The sequence below is a fragment of the Sorex fumeus genome, unplaced genomic scaffold (assembly GCF_029834395.1).
Source record: "Sorex fumeus unplaced genomic scaffold, SorFum_2.1 ptg000122l, whole genome shotgun sequence".
Lineage (NCBI taxonomy): Eukaryota > Metazoa > Chordata > Mammalia > Eulipotyphla > Soricidae > Sorex > Sorex fumeus.
The window spans coordinates 32430405-32455159 of NW_026606179.1; the positions used below are offsets into that span (position 1 = coordinate 32430405).

Genomic DNA, 24755 nt, shown 5'->3' on the forward strand with positions numbered 1-24755 from the left:
CTGAGGGCAGGCTGGCCGGTGTTTGAGGATGATGAGGGCTCCATGTGTGCATGCAAACGTATGAATGTTGGTGTGCATGTGCACATCTACACATGTGTGTATGAACACACTGGTAGGTGTGCCTTATGTGTGTACACAGTATATGTGAGTACTCTTATGTGCTGTGTGCTTATATGTGTATGTGTACGCATGTGCATATGTATATATGTGTGTGCATGTGTCTGTGTACATGTATATGAGTGTACAAATGTGTGTGTATGTGTGGGTGCATGCATGGGCATGGGTGATGCATGGGTGAGTGTGTGTATGAATTAGTGTGCCTGCATGTGTGCATGGGTGAATGTGTGCATGGGTGAGTGTGTGCCTGCATGTGTGCATGGGTGAGTGTGTGCATGGGTGGGTGTGCCTGCATGTGTGCATGGGTGTGTGCATGTATGTGTGCATGGGTGTGTACATGCACGTGTGGGTGGGTGAGGGTGCCTGCATGTGTGCATGGATGAGTGTGTGCACGCATGTGTGTGTGGGTGAGTGTGTGGACACAGTCTCACCAAAGCGCCACCACAGTTCTGGCCTGGGGACTTTGTTGGGGAGCTGCCGCTGCTGAGGAGGCATAAGCCCGAGTGGGAAGCCTGCTGTCAGTCTCTGCCCTTACCTAGTGCTCCAGCTGTGTAGGGTCGGGGAGGCCACTTGGCCTCTCTGAGCTGTTCTGCCTCTGTGAAATGGGCCAACACTTTGGTCTCAGCAGGCTACGAGAAGAGTGGGTATGTGGGGTGGGAGCAATAGAATAGAGTGGGTACGGTGCTTACCTTGCACGTGGCCCACGCTGGTTCGGTCTCCCACACCCTTATGGCCCCCAGACCCCCTCCAGGAGTCATCTCTGAGCATGGAGACTGGAGTTACCCCTGAGTTTGTTTCCTGGGTGTGGCCCCCAAACAAGAACAAGCAAACCTGAGTATGTGTGTGATGACATCACTGGTCAGGGTGCAGAGAGCTGCATTGGGCTTCCCTGGACTGGGGTTGTTTAGTTTGGGGGTCCTTTTATCACTGATCCGGGCTCCTCTGGGCCGTGCTCAGAAAGTGCGTCATGTGAAATGAAGACTTTAGATTATGAATGGGGCGCCAGTTAGTGACAGAAGCCCTGGAACGGGGGCGAGATTTGCTGCCAGACTCTCATGTCACCCGGAACCAGACTTGGGGCTGGTTAAGTGCTTTGTGCACTGGGACAATCTGTGGGTTCCAAGTTAAATAGGTGCCTCTGCGGAGCTTTCCTTAGATGCAGGGACACTGGTCCCTGCTCTTCTGGCTTTGGGGGCACAGGAGTTTGCCCGTCTGCCTTGTCCTCTCCTTGGCTTTTTGGCTGGGCCTGGCCCGAACCTTTCTTTTTTTTTTTTTTCTTTTTGGGTCACACCTGGTGATGCACAGGGATTCCTCCTGGCTCTGCACTCAGGAATTACTCCTGGCGGTGCTCAGGGGACCATATGGGATGCTGGGAATCGAACCCGGGTTGGCCGCATGCAAGGCAAATGCCCTTCCTGTTGTGCTGTTGCTCCAGCCCCTGGCCCGAGCCTTTCGTGCCATCTGTTCTCCTGCCCTGTTACCTGCCCTGTCCGGGTTCCATCCTCCAGGAGGCCTAGAGAGTGTCTGGGGCCTCGGGTGCCCTGTCCAAGTTGCTCCCCTGACTGACATCGGAGCCCTAAGAATGGCACAGCTGCCCCTCTGCACCCCAGCCCCTCATTGAGGTTTTGCCCTTTTTTCCTTTAAGAGGCCTCCCCCACACCCTCATCCCACACCTTCTCTTCCTGTTGCTGCTGTGAGTGTTGAAGTGAGCGGGGAGGAGGAACACAGTTGGCTGTAGACTTGGCACACTTGCAGATCCTGAAACACACTTCAGTGGTGGCACGGAAACATACTGGATTGTGGTGAGCCAGAGACTCTAAACCGCGGCCATAGGGCCTGGCCTGGGCGTGTGGGTGGTGGCAGTGGGGTGAGGGTGTGGGAGGAACAACGTGTGGTCCCCGGCCTGGCAGGCCCATGACCACAGAACCATCCCAAGCCCCCTTTGTTGGTGCCTTTCTCTCTTTGGGGGGGATGGGAATCCCAGGAAGAGAGAGTCCTAGCCTGAAGCCGGCATAGGAGGGCCGGCGTGGCAAAGATCTGGTGAAAGCCTGGGGGTGAATAATGGGGGGGTGTCAGGAGGAGAACAGAGGGCTCCACCCTCACATACAGCCAAGTGAGAACAATGCTGGATTCTTGAGTGCAGTGCCGAGGCCACTGGAGTGGGCAGACAGAAGGGAGGATAGGATCAGGGTGGTGGACGTGGTGTGGTGTGAGACTGTACCCTAAAAAAAGCAGTGGGGAGCCAGTTCACCTGGCTGAGCACAGGCTTGGTATGCAAGAGGCCTGGATTTCATCCGTGGCACTCCCCCCTCACCCCCATCCAACAGCTCCCACGGCGAGTAGCCCCTGAGCACTGCAATTGTTGCAGACGTCTGACCGAGAATCAGACACAGGCACTCGAGAGATTAGAGGGAGAACCAGCTTTAATTGCACCTGTGGACTTGATCTGGCTAACGCCCAGTTTAGTTGAATGCGGTTCCCACGAAGCTTGTCTAGGTGAGAGACAGGATACACGGATTCTGTGGGAACAGTTTTCTTATCATACACAATGGGGGCTTAGCAGACGTAGTGCTCCGTATAGTCAGTGATTAATACATTCATTTTAGGTTCTGCAGAGACATCTACTGATTGTTTCTGTGAGCCTGTTCCCTTCCTGCTCAAGCAACCAGATAGATCTGGCTCTTCTGCTCTGCTCCAGTCATAACTTCGTGATCCATATATGGCCTGTTCACCTTTGCCCAGTCCCTAGAATGGGTCACTCAGGTCCTGCCTCTAGTTTTCCTGCTTTTGCTCCCAATTTTCCGGCTACACTATGATTCTCTACTCTGAGGTTCAGGCTTCTTTTCTACAGCAGATATGGAAAATACTGAATCTTTGCCAGAGGACCCCCTCTTCTGGGGGTCCTCATTAACCGTGGTCAGGGAGCCTGGGGGTCACTCCCAGCCATCCTTGGCGCAGCTCTGATGACTGGGTGGTTCATTTCTCGGTCTCAGTGTTGTGGGCTGGCTTGGGACCTGGCCTTGTTGGGGCACCCCAGATCAAACCTGGGGCCTTTGTGAACACATGGAAGTTTCACATAATGGAGTAGCAAGACGCGGGGTCTGGTGAGATAGATGTAGGGGTCCAAGGGACAGAAGTCAGTCCAAGGCCCTAGCCGTCGAGTGAGTGGGGTTTTCATGCAGCAGTTTGTGGACAGACTTTGCCTCCACGGTCCCCAGATATATGCCAAAGGCAGCGACATGAGGATCCCCCAGGAGAGGCTGGTGGCATCACCCAGGGCTAATCAGATATCCATCTGGGGACCAGAGAGATGGCAAAGTGGACAAGGTCCTGTACCGCACCTGTTCCCTTGGGCACTGCCAGGAGATATCCTTGAGTACTGAGCCAGAAGTCAACCAAGAGCACTGCCAGGCAGGCGTGCCACCTCCCCATAACAAAACCACAAAGGAAGCCATGAACCTTGATCCCTGCCCCACACTCCCCCATGCACGCAGAGGGCTTCCCATGTGGAAGTCAAACTCACACCTTTATTCTTCTCTTTTCGGGTATGGGATGGGGGTGTTGGGTCACACCAGCAGTGCTCAGGAATTGCTCCCAGCTCTGTGCTCAGGAAAGATCCCTGCTTGGTGCTTAAGGGAAACATAGGCAGTGTCAGGGACTGAACCAGGACCCACCATAGTGGCTGCATGCAAGTGCCTTAGCTCACGCACTGACTCTCCACTCCAAACACAAACCTCACTGACCCAAGCAGCCACCATCCCATGGAAGTTTCTGGATGAAAGGAGCACCATTCCTCTGTGTCACCTCATCTGGGAGTCATGAGCATGTGCGGCTGGTGACACTTTGTGACTGTGATGGAGGGACTGTATTTGACTTGTTTTTTTTTTTAAGTTTTTTTAAGTTTTGGGGCCACACCCTACTATGCTCAGGGCTGACTCCTGGCTCTGTGCTCAGGGGTCACTCTTGGGGGGATCATCCGTGGTGTTGGGGATCAAGCCTGAGTCGGACATGTTCAAGGCGAGCTTCCTACCTGCTAGACTATCTCTCTTCCCCCTACTTACTGGGGCCACATCCTGTGGTACTCAAGGTCCACTCTTGTGCTTGGGAGTTGCTCCCGGTGATGCTTGGGGGTTGCTCCTGGGGAGCCTCCCAATATGTGCAGTGTGCTTTATATGCTCTCAGTTCCTGAGCTACTTCTCCAGCCCAGGGACCAAGTCTAGAGTTTGTTCTTTAATCAATTGACATTTTATTTCATTTGTTTTGTTTGGGCTGGAGCGATAGCACAGCGGGTAGGGCATTTGCCTTGCATGTGGCCGACCTGGCCAACCCGAGTTCAATTCCTCTGCCCTTCTCGGAGAGCCCGGCAAACTACCGAGAGTATCTCACCTGCACGGCAAAGCCTGGCAAGCTACCTGTGACATATTTGATATGCCAAACACAGTAACAAGTCTCGCAGTGGAGACGTTACTGGGCCCGCTCGAGTAAATCGATGAACAATGGGAGGACAGTGCTACAGTGCAGTGTTTTGTTTGGGGGCCATACCCTGGCGGTGCTCAGGCCTTGCTCTTGGCTCTGTGATCAGGGATCACTCCTGATGAGGACTGAACCCAAGTTGACCATGTGCAAGGCAAGCACCCTATCTGTTGAATTATCACTCCCACCCGACATCTCATTCTGAGTAATCCTGTGTGGTTAGCAGCTCCTGCATTGGAAATGTGTTTCTAACAAACTCTTTGGTGGGAAGATTTGATTCATTTGGGGGGAAGGTTCCCCTACTGGTGCTCAGGGATCCTGGAGGTCTCGGCCCAGCAGTGGGTCCTGATGGTTTGGGTGCTTGGACCCAGTCCTGGGTTATCGCTGGACTCAGCAATTCTGAGGGCTCTACTCTCCCTAGCTATGCTTGGGGGCCTGGTGTGAGGACCTTGCCTGCTGGGGACACACACGTCCGTCCTTTTAACTCCCTCCCTGCCCCTTCTTTCAAAAGACATTTTGTGTCAGCCGCACTGCTGGTGGGACTGAGGAGGCAGGTGGTGGCCAGGGTTGAACTCAGGGCCTTGCAGATGCAGACATGTGCCCTTCTGCCCTAGCAAACTTTTCCACAGTCTAAAAAAGCTTAGGAGAGGGACAGACATAAGAAAGACTGCACTCATCTGTGGAATATAAAGTAACAGGATGGGGGACTAGGACCCAAGGATAGTAGAGATAAGGACCAGGAGGATCGCTTCACGGCTTGGAAGCTGGCCTCACTCACATGCTGGGGGAAAAGGCAGCTCAGATAGAGAAGGGACCACCAAGTAAAGGATGCTTGGAGGGCTCGCTCGGGATGGGAGATGCGTGCTGAAAGTAGAGTATAGACCAAACATGATGGCCACTTAATACCTCATTGCGGACTGCAACACCCTAAAGGAGAGAGAGAGAGAGAGAGAGAGAGAGAGAGAGAGAGAGAGAGAGAGAGAGAGAGAGAGAGAGAGAGAGAGACAAAGAGAGTAAGAAGGAAGAGGGGGTATGGGGGTGGGTGGGAGGGATACTAGGAACATTGGTGGTGGAGAAAGGGCATTGATGGTGGAGAATGGGTACTTGATTGTTGTATGACTGAAATGTAAGCACGAAAGTTTGTAAGTCTGTAACTGTATCTCACAGTGATTCATTAAAAAATCACTGTCACTGTCTTCCTGTTGTTCATCGATTTGCTCAAACGGGCCCAGTAATGTCTCCATTGTGAGACTTGTTACTGTGTTTGACATATCGAATACACCACAGGGAGCTTGCCAGGCTTTGCCGTGTGGGTGAGATACTCTTGGTAGCTTGCCAGGCTCTTCGAGAGGGGCAGAGGAATCGAACTCGGGTAGGCGGTGTTGGCTGCGTGCAAGGCAAATGCCCTACCTGCTGTGCTACCACTCCAGCCCCATTAAAAAAAAATAATAAAAAAGGTTAGATTTGGATCAAAGCTCGTCAATCAGGTTCAGGTTCCTGCACCCCCACCCCCTCCCCCATCGAGGGCTACTCATCCCTGACGTGTCCGTCCTTCTGTCTCCACAGAGCAGACGAGCTGTGTGTCTCTCCAGTCAGACGTGTGTGCTGAGGATGGAGTCAGTGGTGCAGTGAGCAAGGCCCAGCAGCTGGCCCGGAGCAGTGCCCATGGGGACCCGGCCGGCCCCCTCCTCCCTGCTGGGCAGGCTCAGAGAGGCCAGAGGCCCCCGGGGGAGGACCTCGGCAGACAGATGCCCCCCAGGCCGCGGGGTCTTCTGACAAGGCCTGCCGGGGGGCGTGCCAAGGGCAGAGGATGCCAGCCAAGGGGCGATACTTCCTCAACGAGGGGGAGGGCGGCCCCGACCAGGATGCGCTCTATGAGAAGTACCGGCTCACTGGCCAGCACGGGCCGCTGCTGCTCACGCTGCTGCTGGTGGCAGCCACTGCCTGCATTGCCCTCATCATCATCACCTTCACCCACCAGGTGAGCAGGGTGGCCGGGAACCTCACATCTGGCCCTGGGTGCCGGTGGCCTCGGCTGGCTACGCTCTCATCCGGGCTGCTAGGAGACAGGGGGTCTGGTTTAATTTCCTGTCCAAGTCGGGAAGGCTTCAGAGGGCCCACCAGCAGGGCCACCGACAGGTTTTCCTCCATCCCACCAAGAGTTTGGATCGTGGGTGGGTTCAGACAAGGACGGCCAGGAGACTTGGCGCCCACATCCATGGTGGATGCCATCAGTCAGTGCCCACAAGTCTTCTCCTGAAGGTGCCCTCTGGATGTGGTGTCACTCACATCTAACCAGACATGCCCTGGTGCAGCCCAGAGGCTGCTGGGCACTGGAGATGTGGCCAGTGGCCAGTGTGACTGAAGAACTGGATTTTCACTGTATTATGTTTGCTTGTTTGAGGGCCACACCTAGCAGTGCTCAGGGGTTACTTTTTTTTCCCCTCTTTTTGAGTCATACCTTATTATCTCATTCCTACTTTGGACAGACTGGCAGGCTACCGTATGTAGCCTGCCCACACGGCAGAGTCTGGCAAACTCCCCGTGGCGTACCCAATATGCCAAATACCAGTAACAATGATGGGTCTCATTCTCCTAAAGAGCCTTGAATATAATCTCAGGGCTAGGATGAAGGAGACGTTACTGGGGCCTGCTCGAGGCAATCAACGAATAACAGGATGATTTGTGATTTGTGATTTTGAGTCATACCCGGCGATGCCTAGGGGTTACTCCTGGCTCATGCATTCAGGAATTACTCCTGATGGTGCTTGGGGGACCATATGGGATGCTGGGAATCGAACTCGGGTTGGCCTCATGCAAGGCAAATGCCTCCCCACTGTGCTATCACTCCAGCCCCTTGGGTTACTTGGCTCTGAGCGCAGGGGTCACTCCTGGCAGGCTCAGGGAAGCCCATGGGGAGCCGGGAATGGAAGCTGGGTCTGCTATGTACAAGGCAGGCAAGCGCCCTCCCTGCTGTGCTATCACGGCAGGCCCTTCACTGTATCCTTGATGATGGCCACTGTGATTTTGAGCAGCCGCGCGTGGTTTGTGGCAGCTGCTGGGGAGGGTAGAGATCAGGAAGGAAAGCTCAGAGGCCGCGGGGCTGCCCAGAGCCGTGTGAGAAGTGGCAGAGCTTGTGGGAGATCCTGCAATCCTGTGCCTTCGTGGACGCAGACTTCAGGGAAGCTGCTTCCTCGCTCCTGCCTGCTGCCCCCTGGGTCTGCCTCTCTGCTCCTGGGGCTTTGGGGATCCTGAGCAAACCAGGCGCTCTTCCCGCTATGCCCGGCAGCACCGCCCCCTGCACCTTTGCTCGGCTCCTCCCGTGTGAAGGGCTTGAGCATTGTCGCCTCATGAACCTGTGTCTGTCTGCTCTTTAACAGCTGGGGGTGTGCGGCCTGGGTTCAGCCCTTAGCACCATCTGGGACCCTGAACTCTATTGTGAGTGACCCCCAAGCACTGTCAGCTCTCTCTCTCTCTCTCTCTCTCTCTCTCTCTCTCTCTCTCTCTCTCTCTCTCTCTCTCACACACACACACACACATACACACACACACACTCTGTGTCTCTCTCACACACAAATACTCCCACATACACACTGTCACCTATACATTCTCATACATACATGCACACTCTGACACACACACACTCACATAAACACACACACTCTCACACTCACATACACTCACACTCATACACTCACACTTACATACTCACACGTGATCTCTCTCACACACACTCATTCTCTTTCACATATACTCTCTCACACACACACTCACACACTCTCACTCTCTCTCTCACACACACACACACACTCTCACGCACATTCACACACACACACTTTCTCTCATACACAACAATCTCTCTCTCTGTTTCTCTCTCACCCCCGCAAGGCTTTGCAAGCTCTGCTACTGGGTCCTGCACCTCTCTCCTGCAGTCCAGAGCACCCTGGGAACTGGGGGACCTCAGGGTAAGGGGGCGGGAGAGCCAGCATCACAGAGTTGGGCTGTGAGAGAGGTTTGGGGAAGGGAGCCCCGACCCTTAGCAATCCAGGCAGGCTTTCTGGAGGAGGCGGAGCCCACTGGGGAAATCAGTCATTTCTGTGTCCGTTTGTCCCTCTCAGGACCCCTCTGGACACCCCTCTGTCCTGGGGATGGCTTTTGTGACCCTGGCTGTGTGCCTGGTTCTCTCCGTGCTGGTGTATGTCGAGTGCCTTGTCCGGCGTTGGCTCCGGGCTTCGGCACTGCTCATCTGGGCCTGCCTCCTGGCGCTGGGCTACGCGCTACTCTTCAGCTTCCGGACCAGAGAGGCTTGTGCCTGGGAGCAGGTAATAGGGTGGGGGGTCCCGGTGCCCACTGCCAGCCTGGCCCTCCTGCCCGCTGCAGGCCGGTCCCTCTGCAGAGCAGGCTATGGTGGGGGCGCTGGCCTTGGGTCCTTCATGTTCCATGAGTCAGAGGTGGGGGCCAGGGGGGCTGCTCTCGTTCTTCGGCATTTGTGTCAGCGAGGACCAGGGAGAGCCTGCACTCGGCTGTGTGGCTGTGACATTTCTAGGTGCACCCTGGCTTGGTGACAAGGACTCATCTCTGCTCAGGGAGGGAAAGAGGCACGGACTGTCTGGCCAGGGAAGGCGGCCTTGGCGGGTCCTTCTCGGGGCGCCAGCAGCAAGGCCAGGCCCTACTTCCTGCTTGACTCCTCCTGGTGCTCATCTTCAGGCGACTGCTCCCACGGGGTGGGGGGTGGGTGGGGCGGGCAGAGGTGGCAGCTGTAACCCACGCTGGCACCCGGGACCCCCACCCCTGGCTGGAGCAGAGCCTTATCCACCAGCTGAAGACACAGCAGCCCCTGGAGGGACAGTCCCAGGCAGAAAGGGTGGCACCCTCCAGGGATGGGACTGGGAGGCTGGTGGGGGCTACAGGCTGGAGGCTGGGGAGGGGCTGTTCCGAGAAGGTGGGGGTCCGCCAGCGCAGTCTCTCTGGGCGTAGAGGGCGGCGTGGCGCTCCCCAAGCCTCCATCCTGGGCTTCCCGCCCGGGCCCCAGATCTGCAGGAGGAAACAGTGACTCATGCTGGCCTGGGCTCCACTCTCTTTTCTAGCCCAGGCTCACTGGGCCTCAGCATGTGGGGGGCAGGGATCCCCCCAACACAGACGTTGCTAGTGAATGGCTCTGACTATTCAAGGGTTGGGGATTTGGACATCGGAGACGGCGCCCAGAAAGACAGGGGTTGCAGGGCTCTGAGCCCAGTTGCATCCCGACTGTGTCCACAGTGGGGTGGAGGTGGGCATCCGTGAGCCTCACTGTGCACGCCCTCCCCACCTCCCAAGGTGCCTTACTTCCTGTTCGTGGTCTTCGTGGTATACACGCTGCTGCCCTTCAGCATGGCCGGAGCCGTGGCGGTTGGGGTCATCTCGGGCATCTCTCACCTCCTGGTGATCGCCGTGCTCAGGGGCAGCTCCACTGGGCCGAGCGCCGACCTGGGGCTGCAGGTGAGCTGTTGGTGGGTCTGGTGGGGCGGAGGACGCAGGCAGGCTGCCAGCCGGGTCCCCTCCCTGCCCTCACTGGGCAGCCCCTGCCCTCCTTCCTGGCTCAAGGTTCTCCCTGAGTTTCCTTCCCGAGGTCCCCGCCCGATGTCCCTCCACCCTGCTCCATCCAGACAGGACCTTGTCTGTGTCTGAGTTGAGGGAGTGACACCTCATCAGCCGCTGACTCAGAGCCACTTTCTGACCACTGACCTTGGGCTCTGGGTTCGGGGAGGTGCCACTCCTGCCCCTGTCCCCCACCCCTAATTGAGCTATTTCCCTGGCCTCTGTGAGCTGGTCCCATTGGCTAAGGATGACTCAGTAGGAGATCAGCATCTGTCGGGGGCCTCAGTTTCCCTGCCTGCCCCAAGATGGATGCCAGCCCAGAGGGCTGGAGGGACTTGGGGATGGGACATGCCCTCACCAGCTCACCAGGGGCCTACTGACACCGCCTTGGCCCCCAGCTGCTGGCCAATGCTGTCATCTTCCTGGGCGGGAACCTGACGGGCGCCTTCCACAAGCACCAGCTGCAGGACGCCTCGCGCGATCTTTTCACCTACACGGTCAAGTGCATCCAGATCCGCAGGAAGCTGCGCATCGAGAAGCGCCAGCAGGTGGGCACGGGCTGAACGCAGCCCCCGCCCTGCTCCTTTCTCGAGGGACACTAGGTGCTTGTTGGGTGGTCCGTGCAGCTCACCCCTGGTGGCCGGCGGGCGTGGGGGCAGGGCTAGCGCAGCAGCAGTGGTGGAGGCCCCCCCACCAACTCCGTGTGGAGTCGGGCCGGCCTGACCCTGATGGCCCCGCATGCCGACGCCCCTTGCGTGCAGGAGAACCTGCTGCTGTCGGTGCTGCCAGCCCACATCTCCATGGGCATGAAACTGACCATCATAGAGCGGCTCAAGGAGCGTGGGGACCGCCGCCACATGCCGGACAACAACTTCCACAGCCTCTACGTCAAGCGGCACCAGAACGTCAGGTGGGCAGGGCAGGGTAGGGCCTGGGGCTAGGGGCAGGCCGGGGGCCAGTGGGCAGAGCATTGTCCGGGTGGCAGGATCCTTCGGGGCAGGCAGGACCTGCATCCAGTGGGCGGGGTCTTTCGCAGTGGGCGGGGCCTGTGCGTGGCAGGCGTGGCCTGTGGTCAGTGGGCGTGGCCCCTGGTAGTGAGAGCACATCTGTGGTGGGTGGTGCCTTTTCTGGTGGGCGTGGCCTGTAGTCAGTGGGTGTTGCCTCATTGGTGAGCAGTCTGTAGTGGGTGGTGCCCTTTCTGGTGGGCGGAGCCCGGGTCCTGTTGGTGGAGCATGATCTGGTGGGCGGGGCCTGTGTCCAGTGGGCGAAGCCTGGTGTCTGGTGAATGGAACCTGTGTGTGGTGGGCGGAGCCTGTGTCTGATGGGCGGAGCCTGGGTGTGCAGTGTTTCAGAGAAGTGGCCCATCAACTTCCCAGGATCCTAGTTGGGGTAAATCCAGTCCTCTTCCTGGGACTCAGTGTCCCCGTTTGTTTCCCTAGTGAGCGGGATTAGATCTGTTTGGTATTGGAGAAGATGTAGCCCCTCAAATCGTAAGGTCTTGCGTACTTAAGGGATTGTAAAAAACAAACGGGCCTTTTAGATGATTCTCAGAGGGGTGTTGTTTCTCCCAAAGGGACTTGGTAACTGCCAAGTGCCCCAATGCTGACAGCTGTCTGTGGCTGTTTGAACAGGGGTCTTCTTTGAGTGTGCCCACCTCAGAGGAGACCACCCTGTCCTTTTTGAGGCTCAGCTCCCCTGTCACTTACACCCCCGCTGAGCCCACTCCCTTCCCTCTGGGCTGGGATGGTCCAGATTCACTCCCCACCCCGCTCCAGTCCCCCTCAGTCCAGCGTCCGTGCTCTGACCCTCCCGCTGTCCCCCACTGTACCCCAGCATCCTCTACGCTGACATTGTGGGCTTCACCAGGCTGGCCAGTGACTGCTCCCCCAAAGAGCTGGTGGTGGTCCTGAATGAACTCTTCGGCAAGTTTGACCAGATCGCCAAGGTGAGCACTTGGTCCATGCCAGCCCTGTCCTCTGCTGAGGAGGGGTAAGGCTCCTCCCTCTGCTCTCCCCTGAGTCGCAGGAGTAAGCCAGGAGACTGAGGCTCAGGCAGCCCTGGCTGAGAAAAGAGCCGGACAGCTGGAGCCAGAGCCTGTGTCAGGGGTCCCCACCACATTCCAGGCAGTAGCTGTGTGCTTGCAAGGCAGTGGTGGTGGTGGGGCCCACAGGAAGAGTGGACAGGTTTAGTGTGGGGGGGGGGCAGTGTCCTGCCCAAACATCAGGCTAGGTGGACACCAGACCTAGTGGGCCGGGAGAAAGGGTGACTGAAGTAGGATGAAACCGTGGTTCTAGGAGGGAAACCAGCTTTTGGGGAGTCTGCAGGAAGAAGGAGGGGTGAGGTAGAAAGGGGGATGGGATTGGGATCTCCTTCCTCCTCCCTCCACTCCCACCCACCCACACACACCGGCCCCTGAGTGTCCTTGATGCTACAGTCAGTCATCAAAAGATCCAGGACTGGAGTGGTAGCACAGCAGGTAGGGCGTTTGCCTTGCATGCGGCTGACCTGGGTTCGATTCCCAGCATCCTATATGGTCCCCAGAGCACCGCCAGGAGTAATTCCTGAGTGCATGAGCCAGGAGTAAACCCTGTGCATTGCCAGGTGTGACCCCCCCCCCAAAAAAAAAAGATTGGCCAAACTCAATCAACTGAAAAATTGAGCATCCTTAGCAGTCGCCCAGTTCCCATACCCCCTGGGCATTTTCCTGCAGGACCCCAACCTCCGTCCATACCCCCAAGCCCCGCTGGGGTGCCCCCTCATAGCATATGCATCTCCCAGTCTCCCGGCGAGATGTGGTCCCTCATCTCGTGTGGCTGACCCTTGGTTGAAACGTCTGCCCCCTCTGTTCTCGGCTCCCCACTTACTCCTCTGAGGCTGTCCCCAGGGCTTGGGATATTCTCCTGCTGGTGCTGCCCCCTCTGGTTGCTCCCACTTCATTTGGGTCCTTGCTCAGAGGTTACCTCCAACCCGTCCCATGGCCAGTTTTCTCCGGGCCCCACTCAAAGTGGGTGTCTGGAGATGTTGGTCTGGCTGGTATGTGAGCTACGTGGCCGCGGGGAACTGGTCTGTTACTGCCAAGCCCTGGGCAAGGGCCCAGACATCCCAGACTCAGGCAGCCGGCCTGGACCCCGGGCACTAGCGCCTCTCCTGACAGGATGCCATGTGTCCCAGGCCTCCACCAGGCCAGCAAACAGCTGGAGGGCCTGGTACCCTAGGAGAAAGCCCCTCCTTACCACCAGGAAGAGTCATGGGGGCAGGGGTGGTCCCCAAGGCCTATCTGATCTGACCTGGCCTCTTCCCACTCCCTCAGGCCAACGAGTGTATGCGGATCAAGATCCTGGGGGACTGCTACTACTGCGTGTCAGGGCTGCCTGTGTCCCTGCCCACTCACGCCCGCAACTGTGTGAAGATGGGGCTGGACATGTGCGAGGCCATCAAGTAGGTCCCGTGCTTGTTCCAGGGACCCCGTGGGGATGCACTGTCTGTGCTTTGCAGAGGGGCTGGGGGCAGGTGCTGGCCTGAGTCCTGCCGCGCCCCCTCACCCCCCAGTCCAGACTCTAAGTTCCTGAAGTGCGGCGTGGGGTGTGGGAGTGGCCGTTGGGCAGGTTCTGGGGGGTGTCTCAGGCCCCACTTCAAGGCTCAGTGGTGCCCTGCTGGGTGGGGTAGGGGTGGGGACTGTCCCCTAGGGCCCCCCAGGCAGTGCTGCCCAGACCCCCTCCGGTGGCACCTCCTCCCAGCCCGCTCCCTGCAGGACACCCTCACTGTCTGCACAGCTGGGGGAGCCCCCCGTGGTGGCCCAGCCCTCCAGAGTTGGGGACACAGCCTGCTCCTTTGCCCCTGTTTGGTGGTGACTCGTGTCCTGGGAAGCTCTAACTTCGCCCTGAATGCTCTGGGCAGCTGTTTCCCGAAGGAGGGGGTAGAAAATCCCCAGAGACCCTCAGATTATTCCCTGCTGGGGTGGGGGTTAGGTCCCTCACTGCCGAAAGCCTTTTCAGGACCCCCTACCCCCACCCCCCCGCCAGCTGGGCTGTCCCATCCGTGGCAGATGGTGCAGAGCTGAGGTGCTGGCCCTGGTGGCGTGGCTGGGAAGTGCCCCCGTGGGCTGGGCCCCGCATGTGGTCTGTGGCTCCGGTCATGTGGAGTGACACGGCTGTGCTCAGGCAGGTGCGGGAGGCCACGGGTGTGGACATCAGCATGCGTGTGGGCATCCACTCTGGCAACGTGCTGTGTGGCGTCATCGGGCTGCGCAAGTGGCAGTATGATGTGTGGTCGCATGATGTGTCCCTGGCCAACAGGATGGAGGCGGCCGGAGTGCCGGGGTGAGTCCAGGATGGGGGGGTCAGTGGCCAGGGCCCTCTCCAGGTGGGGGTGGTCAGAGGCTTGGCCACTTTCTGTCTGGGGGTCAGAGGGGACCAGGAGGAAGTTGGGGGTGGGCCATGGGGGCGCCTGCTGGGTAGAGGACCCTGGCCGGGTGGGGGCGCTACTCTCTGACTCGGTTTCCCTCAGGCGGGTGCACATCACCGAGGCCACCCTGAACCACCTGGACAAGGCCTATGAGGTGGAGGATGGTCACGGGCAGCAGCGGGACCCCTACCTGAGAGAGATGAACATCCGTACCTACCTGGTCATCGACCCCCGGGTACGCAGGCCGGGCCAGGGCCACGGAGTGGGGGTGTATGGGGTCTTACTCGAGCAGCTGCTCTCCCTTTGGGGCTGAGCAGCTCTGCCCCTGGGGGTGCCGTGGGCCCCCCGCCCCCATGGGAGGACATGCACCCTGGTGGGGGGTGCAGCAAGGTGTACCCCACTCCCTCGAAAAGATCTCATGGGGGTCCCACTCAGACTCTCAAGAGATGCTTTCCAGAGCACCAGTGACATGTGGGCGGCCAGGAAGGGGTGTGTGTGGGGGGGTCTGTGCCCTGCCCTTTGTCCTGTGGGCCCCGCCGCTGGCCACCGTCCCAGCAGGCTGCTCCATCAGTATGAGCTGTGGGCACGTCCTTTTCGGGGCTCACTCAGGAATGTGCCCCCAGCACTCTTTCCCGCTCTGCTCGGAACGGGGCTCTGGTCAGCTACTGTCTGGGGGCAGGGGAGGGGGGAGGAGCGGGGATGGCTGGTCTGGGAGCTGCTCCCCAGGGTCCCGGCCTCAGGGCTTCTCGGGAACTCCAGGGCCCCCAGGGGCTGGAGTACAGCCCAGTCCCATGCCCCGACCTCCCTGCAGACCCTGCCCGCTTCTGACCCCCTCTTTTCTCCGGGGGCTCGTCTCCCTGCTGTCCCACTGCCCGCCCCACCCCCACCTCAGCCCTCCGCAGGACCCTCCCACCACACTTCTCCCCTGTCCCCCTGACCTGCTCTCGCCTCATTTTGTTGGTGGTGGCCTCATTTTGTCAGTGCGAGCTCAGCGTGGGCAGGCTGGAGGCGGGGGCTCTTCCCCAGGCTGTACCCAGGCCGAGAGGGTATTCAGCTGGCTAGTGAGGGAAGCGGGCAGAATCCTGCCCTGGGGGACAGCTGGCACCATGCAGGCCCCTCCAGAGGTGCCCGTGGATATGCTCTTTGCACAAACAGTGCCGGAGCTGAGGGCCTGCCCGTTCCTGGCGTCACCTGCCGCTTCCCTGGGGAGGACCCAGACCCTTGGGCCAGGAGGGGGCTACCCTGGACCCTCCCTGAGCTGCTTCCCCAGTGTCCGGGCAGAGATGCTTCAGGCCCCACACAGCCCAGCTGGGACTGCCTGGGCCCAACCTTTCCCACCTTTTCCCTGTCCATACACTCCCTTCGGGTGGCCACAGGGCTTGTTGCTTCTCTGGCACAGCAGCGACACAGACTCACCTTAGTTATATTGTGTGTCTGTGTGTGTCTGTGTTTGTGCATGAATGTGCACAAATGTGTGTGTGCCGCTGCACCCCCAGTCTCCTGGAGGCTGGATTCCCTGCCCTCTTTTTGGCAGGGTATGGGCCTGAATACATGCCCTCCTGAAAGGGTCGGAAGTTTCTGGGAAGTTGCTTGAAGGCTCAACTGGGGTCTGGGTGCTGGTCCATGTGGGTACCCCAGGGTCGCTGTTTTCCAAACAGACCAGGTAGAGCGGGGTGGCTCTGGTTGCCTTGGGGATCTCTCCCTTCCAGTTCAGGCTTTCCTCCCCCCCGACTTTTTTTCTTTTTGGGTCACACCTGGAGATGCACAGGGGTTACTCCTGGCTCTGCACTCAGGAATTACTCCTGGTGGTGCTCAGGGGACCATATGGGATGCTGGGAATCGATCCTGGGTCAGGTTTGTGCAAGGCAAACACTGTTCCCACTGTGCTATCACTCCAGCCCCTGTGCTCATTGCTCTTAAGTGATGGGGGAGCAGGGCTGCCTGGGCTGTGCCCCTCGCTCAGCACACCATTCCACATCAAGGGGCAAGGGGTGAGGCTTCAGGGGCTACCGAATGGGCACCCTGGAATATTGCCCCTGGGGGTGCATCTGTGGGCAGGGCCTGGGCCCGTAGACCCCAGGGGTGTCGTCTAGTTCCAAGGAGTCTCGGTGGCCTTGGGACTTCGGGCTTATTTCCTGGCTGTATTGGGGGTCTGGGGGCCACGCCTAGGGGCTTCCCCACACAGGGACTGGGGAGCCAGGCCTGGTCCCGAGGGGCGGCATTTGCTCCCCGTGCCGGCCGGCGGGTGCAACAGTTGCGTCTGTGCCCGCAGAGCCAGCAGCCGCCCCCGCCCAGCCAGCACCTGGCCAAGCCCAAGGGAGATGCCACCCTGAAGATGCGGGCGTCCGTGCGCATGACGCGCTACCTGGAGTCCTGGGGTGCCGCGCGGCCTTTCGCACACCTCAGCCACCGTGAGAGCGTGAGCAGCACCGAGACGCTGGTGCCCAATGGGCGGAGGGCCAAGGTAGGGCCCTGCCCCCGGGATCAGGCCTCGCTGTCTCCATCTGTGAAACGGGCGGGCGCCCTCTGCACCTCCGCCTGCCCCGAGCCTGGGGGAGTGAGCGTTTGGAGGATGTCCCCCCCACCCCAGGTGGCTGCGGGGTCCCTGCTCTTGGCTCCCCAGCAGAGAGGTCAGGCCTCGCTCAGGCTCCCTGTAGCTTGGATGTCCCCGACACCCTTTCTCGAGGTGCTGGGGGCTGCAGACTCCCCACCTGTGTCCTCATCTCCTTGCAGGCCGTTCCCCTGCGGCGCCACCGGACCCCTGACAGGTACGTGTGACATCCTCCATCTCTCTCCTAAGCTAGGCCTTGCTTCCTATTCAAACTCTGCTTTGCCCCCGCCGACCCCCCTTTTCCTCAAGGCAGGCTGCCTGGACCAGCCCTGAGCATGGCATGTGGCATGCGTGGGTTTGGGGGGACCAAATGTTTCTCGCAGTAGCACTCAGCGATGCACCCGCGGTGTGCACACATCTGTCGGGGCTGGTGATGAGGGGGTGCTGGGCTCAGTGCTGGCTCTGGGCCACTGGGGGCCATCCCCTGCTTCCTGCTGGCCAGTGCTGCTGAGCCTTCACTTGCCCTCTCTGGGCTGGTCAGAGTCGGGGACCCTGGCCCTGGGGTGACCCAGCGGTGGGCTCTGATTCCAGGAGCGCGTCTCCCAGGGGGCGGGCGGAGGACGACGCCTCTGACGAGGAGATGCTGTCAGCCATTGAGGGGCTCAGCTCCACGAGGTGAGGGTCCGCCCCTCCCCCCACTGCTCCTCCCACCCCTCCCCGTCCAGGATGCCCCATGTGCCACCTGCCTTCCCTCGTGGTGCCTCCTGCCACCCGCTGCCCCACCAGGATGCCCCCAGCCCCCACTGCCTGTCCACAGGCCCTGCTGCTCTCGCTCCGACGACTTTTCCCGCTGTGGGTCCATCTTCCAGGAGCCAGGCTTCGAGCGAGAGGTAAGGCTCTGCCTTGGAGCTGGGTGGGGTTCCCTGGAGGCCTGGGCTCAGGGGGGCTGTGGGTGCTCACACCAGCCAGTTCTCCCCGGCCCCACCGTGTAGCTGACATGCTGGGGTGGGCTCGGGTGCTGAGGCACCTCACACCCCCAAATCCTCATCCCTCCAAATCTTTGCACCCCTCAATCCTCGTGCCTCCCCTGAGTCCTCATGCTCATGTCAACTCATCAGGGTCTTCCCTAGGGGGCAGGGGCACCCGGCTGAGTCTGGGGCTTGGGGACCCTCTGGGCCTGAGGCTGGCTTAGTGAGGGGTCCCCAGACACCTCCAGGAGTGAGGGCCTGCCCGGGGCAGTCTTGAGGAGCCCTGACTTTCTTCCCCGAACTGGAGGCAGCCCCTCATGTCCCTCTGTGCTCCCCAGTACCGCCTGGTGCCCATACCCCGGGTCCGTCTCTACTTCGCTTGTGCTGGCGTTGTCTTCACTTGCATCCTGCTCGTCCATGCCCTGCAGATGCCCAGGTCAGTGGGTGGCATGATGGCATAGCCCTCAGGGCTGGGAACAGGAATCACCTGGGGGGATCAGTGGAGTGAGGGGCCAGTTGTAAGGGGTTGTGTGAGAGTCCACTCAGGGCCTGATGGGGCTGCCTCGTTCTTTTTTTTTTTTTTTTTTTGCTTTTTGGGTCTTGCCCGGTGATGCTCAGGGGTGACTCCTGGCTCTGCACTCAGGAATTACTCCTGGCGGTGCTCGGGGGACCATATGGGATGCCGGGGATCGAACCCGGGTCAGCCGCGTGCAGGGCAAATGCCCTACCTGCTGTGCTATCACTCCAGCCCTGGTGCCTAGTCCTTGATTGACCTTCTGCAGGCTCTGTCCAGCTGCATCTCCTGTCACCTGTGTTTGGCCCTGGGAGGGCCTGGGGCCCAGTCTTGCCCCTGTGGTGGGAGTGTGACTGTGTGGGGAAGGGCTGCCGTGGGGTGGAGGCTGGGGAGGGTGGGGGTCAGAAGGTGCTAAAGAGAGAAGACTGGGCTTGCGTAGCCCCAGGGAGAAGCTGGGGCAGCTGTGTTCTCGCTACCTGGGATGAGAGCGGGACCAGGCATGGCTCAGGCTGTGCTGAGTCTCAGGTGCCATCAGGAAGGGGCAGAAGGTGATGGAGCCAGAGAATGGGGAGGCGGGCAGGGGGTGCCCCTGCTGGATCTGTCTCTCCTCCCCCCAGGAAGGCAGCTCTGGGGGTCTCCTTTGGGCTGGTGGCCTGCGTGCTGGCACTGGCACTGGGCCTGTGCTTTGCCGACGAGTTTCTGGTGAGTGGGGGCTGCCCACCGCGGGGCCCCTCCCGGGTGCCCGCACAGATGCTGTTCTGGGGGCTGCTCGGGTGCAGCCCAGGGGTGGCCCTGCCTGTCTGAGTGGCCCTGCGCACAGGGTGGTCCCCCTGGGTGGGGACCTCGGGCCGGCTCTCCCTCAGTCCCTGACCATCACCCCGCCATCCGTGGCCCCGCAGAGGTGCTGGCCCGCCTGGACGATGCTGCGTGCCCTGTCCGAGAGCGTGGAAACACAGCCCCTGCTGCGCCTGTGCCTGGCCGTGCTGACCACGGGCAGCCTGTTGACCGTGGCCATTGTCAACCTGGTGCGTTGTGGGGTGGCGGGGCAGGGTGGGAGGCTGGGTGGGCGGCTCGTGCCTGGGGGACTCTGGACTCTAGGATCTGGCGCTCGAAGCTACGTGTGGCTAACCTGGGGCTCCGGGCTGCTCTGAGCACCCCAGCCGCGCTTCCCGACCAGGATGCGGGGCCCCCGCAGGGCCTTGCAACCAACCCCACAAGGTTGAGGTCGAGATTTCAGACTCTCACATCCTGGTTCAGCCCCGCCCCCCTGGGGGACGTTTGCCCCACCTCTGAGTCTCAGTTTCCCCACTAGCCATGGGCGATCCTGGCAGGAGGTGTGGGGGGGGGGGGGGGCGGGCATGTGAGATTCCCTCGGCTCCACCCTGGTGCTTCTCGGGGGCTGTGGGGTGCTGGGATGGGAGCCGGGTCTCCTGCGGGCATGAGCTCGGCCTGCTGGTTGCTGCTGACCGGTGCCCCCAGCAAGGGTGCTCCGCATCCCCACCCTGCCCTTGTCCATGCCCCTTCCTCCCTGTGCCCTCTGCTCTGGGGTGCTTGCTTGTTTTCTACCTGGGTCGCCCATCACAGCCTCCTGACTGCCCTTTGGGACATTCTCCCCTGCAGCGACTGGTGTCCACCCCACTGTGCGCCCCCAACCAGACAGACCCAGGCCTGAGGGTGGGGGCCGACCCCCAGGACACCCTGTGTGAACTCCCGGTGAGTGTGCCCACCCCGCCCCCCCCCCCACCCCGACTCCCTGGCACCGGGGGTGTGAACAAGCAGAGTTCAGTCACCTTAAGGAGCACCTGCATCCCCGGGTAGGCACCTCGGTCTGGGGCAGGCACATGTGGTCTGGGACAGAGATGTCCTTTGGGGAAGAGAAGCTCAGGCAGAACTGACTTTTGTCACACTCACACTCTACTAGCCATGTGTATGTGTGTGTGTGTTGAGTCACACCTGGCAGTATTCACGAATCACTCCCGGCTGTGTGCTCAGGGGTCTCTCCTGGTGGGCTCAGGGGACCCTACGGGGTGCCGGGGATCGACCTTGGGTTGGCCATGTGCAGTAAGCACCCAACCCGCTGTACTCTATCCCGGGACCCTGCCTTTCACCACCATTAAATTAAATGCATTGAGCGGGGCTGTGGCTCAGTGGTTGCACGTGGGGGCCCTGGTTTTGAAGCCCGGCACCACCTGGTCCTCAGAGCACTGCTGGACATGACCCCCGAGCACCTGTCTAACCGGGTGTAGCCTCCGAGTGCCCTCCTGTGTGTGCTCAGACCCTCAGACAGAAACAGGCATTCAGGATGCCCCGAGCCCCAGTCTCCGGTGTGGGCGTGTGGCTGCCTGGGCTCTGCGGGCTCCCACCCTGGGGTGACTGTGGGTGGGGGCTGTCTCCCCAGTATTACACCTGCAGCTGCATCCTGGCCTTCATCGCCTGCTCTGTCTTCCTGAGGATGAGCCTGGAACTGAAGGTGGTGCTGCTGACCGTGGCCTTGGTGGCCTACCTGGCAGTCTTCGCCTCCCCGTGCCGGGACCAGTGTGCTGTGGCCAACTTCACCCAGACCACCATCAGGTGGGCCCGGGGCGGCACCTGCTTGGGTGTCAGTGTCATCTCACGGGTGCGCCCCCACCCCAGAAGGGGCAGCCGCGAGGGGCTGACTCACAGACGCTCTTGGGGAATGGACGCTCCTGGTCCCACGGAGGCCACGGGGCTCCTCTTGCCCTGCTGCCCATTTGGGGTGGGGGCAGGGTCCCAGCTCCTGCACCTGTGTCCTCGAGTTTTGGGAAGAGCTTGTCTGTGCCCAGGGACAGTATGGCACCTTTACACGGGAAAGACAGGGCCTGTGTGGCTGGGGAAAGGAGGCTCGGGCCCTGGTGGATTGAGATGGGGTCTGCCTGGCTCACCCTCAACTTTCCCACCTCGGTGTGTGCCTGTGTGTGTGCGCGCGTGGATGTGTGTGTGCTAGATGTGTGCGCGCATGAATGTGTGCGCGTGTGTGTCTGTGTGCATGTGTCTGTGTGTGCATGTATGCGTGTGTGCATGTATGTGTCTGAACACGTTTGTACGTGTGTGTGCATGTGCACATGTGTGCGTGCGCATGTCTGTGCATGTGTTTGTGTACATGTGTGTACGCATGTGTGTGCACGTGTTTGTGTGCACGTGTTTGTGTGTGTGTGTGTGTGTGTGTGTGTGGCCCGTGGGAACCGAAGCTCACCCCGCCTTTCCCTTCATGCCAGCAGCTCCCCACTCTCTGCCTGCTGGGATTTGAGGAGGACCATGACCTGTTTCTACCTGGTTCTGTTTTACGTCACGCTCATCATGCTCTCCAGACAGGTAGGCACTTCCGCACCCCTAGCTCAGCTGAGCCACGACCTCCTGCCCTGACGTGGAGGGTTGGCGCCGGCCGCACCCGGACAGGAGACAGTCCTGGGGAAGCCCCGGTGAGGCCCATCTCTCCTGTTGGGGACCCAGCTGTCTGCCGGGGCCCTGCAGGGAGGGCCGGGTGCTACAGCTGGCTGGGCTGCAGAGGTGCCCGGGTGCTGGCTGCCATGTGGGAGACATGCCCCAGCGCACAGGGTGGGCTGGCTCAGGAGCCCACGGGTGGCACGAGTTCCCTGCCACTGGAACCGGTGTGCCTGCTGCCCACAGATCGACTATTACTGCCGCCTGGATTATTTGTGGAAGAAGAAGTTCAAGAAGGAGCACGAGGAGTTCGAGACCATGGAGAACGTGAACCGTCTGCTGCTGGAGAATGTCCTCCCAGCCCACGTGGCTGCCCACTTCATTGGTGACAAGTTAAATGAGGTGAGGAAGGGGACCAGGGACAGAGGGAGGTCCCACTGAGAAGGCCTGGGAGGCCAGGCCCAGCTGATGGCAGGGTGCTGCCTCAGAACACAGCTTTGGGGCTGGAGAGATAGTACGTGGCCTCACTGAGTTTGATTCCCAGCACCTCATATGGTGCCCGAGCCTGCCAGGGCTGATCCCTGAGCACAGAGCCTGGAGTATGCCGTGGCATTCACATCCATAAAATGGGGCAGCGGTGCCTCCTGCTGGGCCGGACAGCTGGTGCTGAGGAATAAGGTGCATGTCCAGCCACCAGGGAGAGGGACTTACGGGTCTCCTGGCTGTCAGCTGCCCCTCACCCCTGGTCTCTTAGCCTGAGTCACACAGACCCACGCCCTGAAGAGCAAATCTTCACCTGAGCCTGGTCCTGGCTTCTCTCAACCGACTGCAGATCTCCTACTTTGTTTTGTTTTTTGGTCATACTTGGTGATGCTCAGGGGTTCCTCCTGGCTCTGCATTCAGGAATTACTCCTGGCGGTGCTCGGGAGACCCTATGGAATGCCGGGGATCAAAAACCCGGGTTGGCCACGTGCAAGGCAAAAGCCCTCCCCGCTGTGCTATTGGCTTCAACCTGGAGCCTCCTACTTTTTAATTGCCACTGGTTTGCCCAGTGGAGAGCCCCAGCAGGCTCTAACGTGCCCCTCTCTCGCTCCTCGATCCAGGACTGGTACCATCAGTCCTACGACTGCGTGTGCGTCATGTTTGCGTCCGTGCCGGACTTCAAGGTCTTCTACACGGAGTGCGACGTCAACAAGGAGGGCCTGGAGTGCCTGCGTCTGCTCAACGAGATCATCGCTGACTTCGATGAGGTGCTGGTGCACGGGGGGCGGTGGGCTGTGGCTGTGGCTTCATGGTTTCTGGCCACATGAGCCGTGCTCCTAGGGGTGCTGCCAGGCTGCACCAGCCCCTATGCAGGAGTCAGATGGTGGGAGGGTGGGGGCGGCTGGGGAGAAGCCAGACGCAGAGGAGGTGGAGCGTAGGTGGGGACAGCCCCTCTGCAGCACTGGCTGGCCTGCCCCTGCCTCACTCTGCGTTCTGGGTCCTGCAGCTGCTGCTGAAGCCCAAGTTCAGCAGCGTGGAGAAGATCAAGACCATCGGCAGCACCTACATGGCAGCGGCAGGGCTCAGCATTCCCTCAGGGCACGAGAACCAAGTGCGTGGCATTCCCTCGGGGCACGGGCACCAGTGCAGGCGGCCAGGGTCCCTCCCCCCACGCATCTCTGCTCACCCAATGCCTGCTCTGTCCCCCCCCCAGGAGCTGGAGCGGCAGCATGCCCACATCAGCATCATGGTGGATTTCAGCATCGCCCTGATGAGCAAGCTGGACGGCATCAACCGGCACTCCTTCAACAACTTCCGCCTGCGCGTGGGTGAGGAGTGCCCTGCTGCTCCCAGCTCCCGGTCCACTGGGGAATAAGCCTTTGTGTTTTTGTTTTTATTATTATTTATAGTTGTTGAAAGTGGTAAGCATAGGGGCCGGACAGTCACAGCACTTGTCTTGCACACCGCCAACCTGGCTTCAACCCTGATCGCTGGCACCACATACAGTCCCCTGAGCGAGCCCCGCCAGGAATGATCCCTAAATCCAGAGCCAGCAGTGAGCCCTGAGCACTGTCGGACGTGGCCCCCAAACAAAACAAATGAGAGTGGCAAATAGGAATATGCCACTGCAGAGAAGAGAGATCATCACCCCCCACCCCCCACCCCCCCCCAGCCAAATCACTGGCTGTACATGAGCGATGTGCGACCTGACCTTGATCTTATAATCTAAAACAATGGGGCTGGAGCGATATAGCACAGCAGGTAGGGTGTTTGCCTTGCACAGGGCCAACCTGGGTTCGATTCCCAGCATCCCATATGGTCCCCCGAGCACCGCCAGGAGTGATTCCTGGGTGCATGAGCCAGGAGTAACCCCTGAGCATCGCCGGGTGTGACCCAAAAAGAAAAAAAAATCTAATGAACAATGCCATTGACTCCTTTGAGCTAGGGGTCCGCCATTTATGTCTCTGAAGAAGGGAAGCAGCAGCCCCCAGACAGCCTCGTTAAGCCAGTTTTTCCAAGTCATAGTCTGAGGGGTACTTCCCGCCCCCTTCAGCTGCTTGGTGGTGCTTCCTGTGACTGTCCCCTCAGGACAGGAGCCCACCGCACTGCCCCTGGGCCCACTGCCAATGTTTCCTTTAGGCATAAACCATGGGCCTGTGATCGCCGGTGTGATCGGGGCGCGGAAACCTCAGTACGACATCTGGGGAAACACAGTCAATGTCGCCAGCCGCATGGAGAGCACGGGAGAACTTGGGAAGATCCAGGT

The 24755-nt window shown here is 59.9% G+C and overlaps 1 protein-coding gene across 2 annotated transcripts in view; it reads left to right on the forward strand.

Annotated features, from left to right (window-relative positions):
* Positions 1–24755, forward strand: part of ADCY7 (adenylate cyclase 7) — a 53281-nt gene that overhangs the window by 27613 nt on the left and 913 nt on the right. Inside the window, exons 2-25 of one of the 2 annotated variants that reach the window (XM_056136256.1) lie at positions 6157–6571; positions 8709–8912; positions 9907–10068; positions 10566–10715; positions 10929–11077; positions 12001–12112; positions 13478–13605; positions 14328–14486; positions 14674–14806; positions 16844–17035; positions 17305–17339; positions 17714–17797; positions 17940–18012; positions 18429–18526; positions 19222–19306; positions 19504–19629; positions 20225–20317; positions 21003–21175; positions 21841–21937; positions 22253–22408; positions 23110–23256; positions 23496–23600; positions 23703–23817; positions 24629–24753. In XM_056136256.1, the coding sequence (XP_055992231.1) occupies positions 6401–6571; positions 8709–8912; positions 9907–10068; positions 10566–10715; positions 10929–11077; positions 12001–12112; positions 13478–13605; positions 14328–14486; positions 14674–14806; positions 16844–17035; positions 17305–17339; positions 17714–17797; positions 17940–18012; positions 18429–18526; positions 19222–19306; positions 19504–19629; positions 20225–20317; positions 21003–21175; positions 21841–21937; positions 22253–22408; positions 23110–23256; positions 23496–23600; positions 23703–23817; positions 24629–24753 (3072 nt within the window). In that variant the 5' untranslated portion in view covers positions 6157–6400. The remainder of the gene's footprint in view (positions 1–6156; positions 6572–8708; positions 8913–9906; positions 10069–10565; positions 10716–10928; positions 11078–12000; positions 12113–13477; positions 13606–14327; positions 14487–14673; positions 14807–16843; positions 17036–17304; positions 17340–17713; positions 17798–17939; positions 18013–18428; positions 18527–19221; positions 19307–19503; positions 19630–20224; positions 20318–21002; positions 21176–21840; positions 21938–22252; positions 22409–23109; positions 23257–23495; positions 23601–23702; positions 23818–24628; positions 24754–24755) is intronic. The other variant, XM_056136257.1, reaches the window with a different exon arrangement.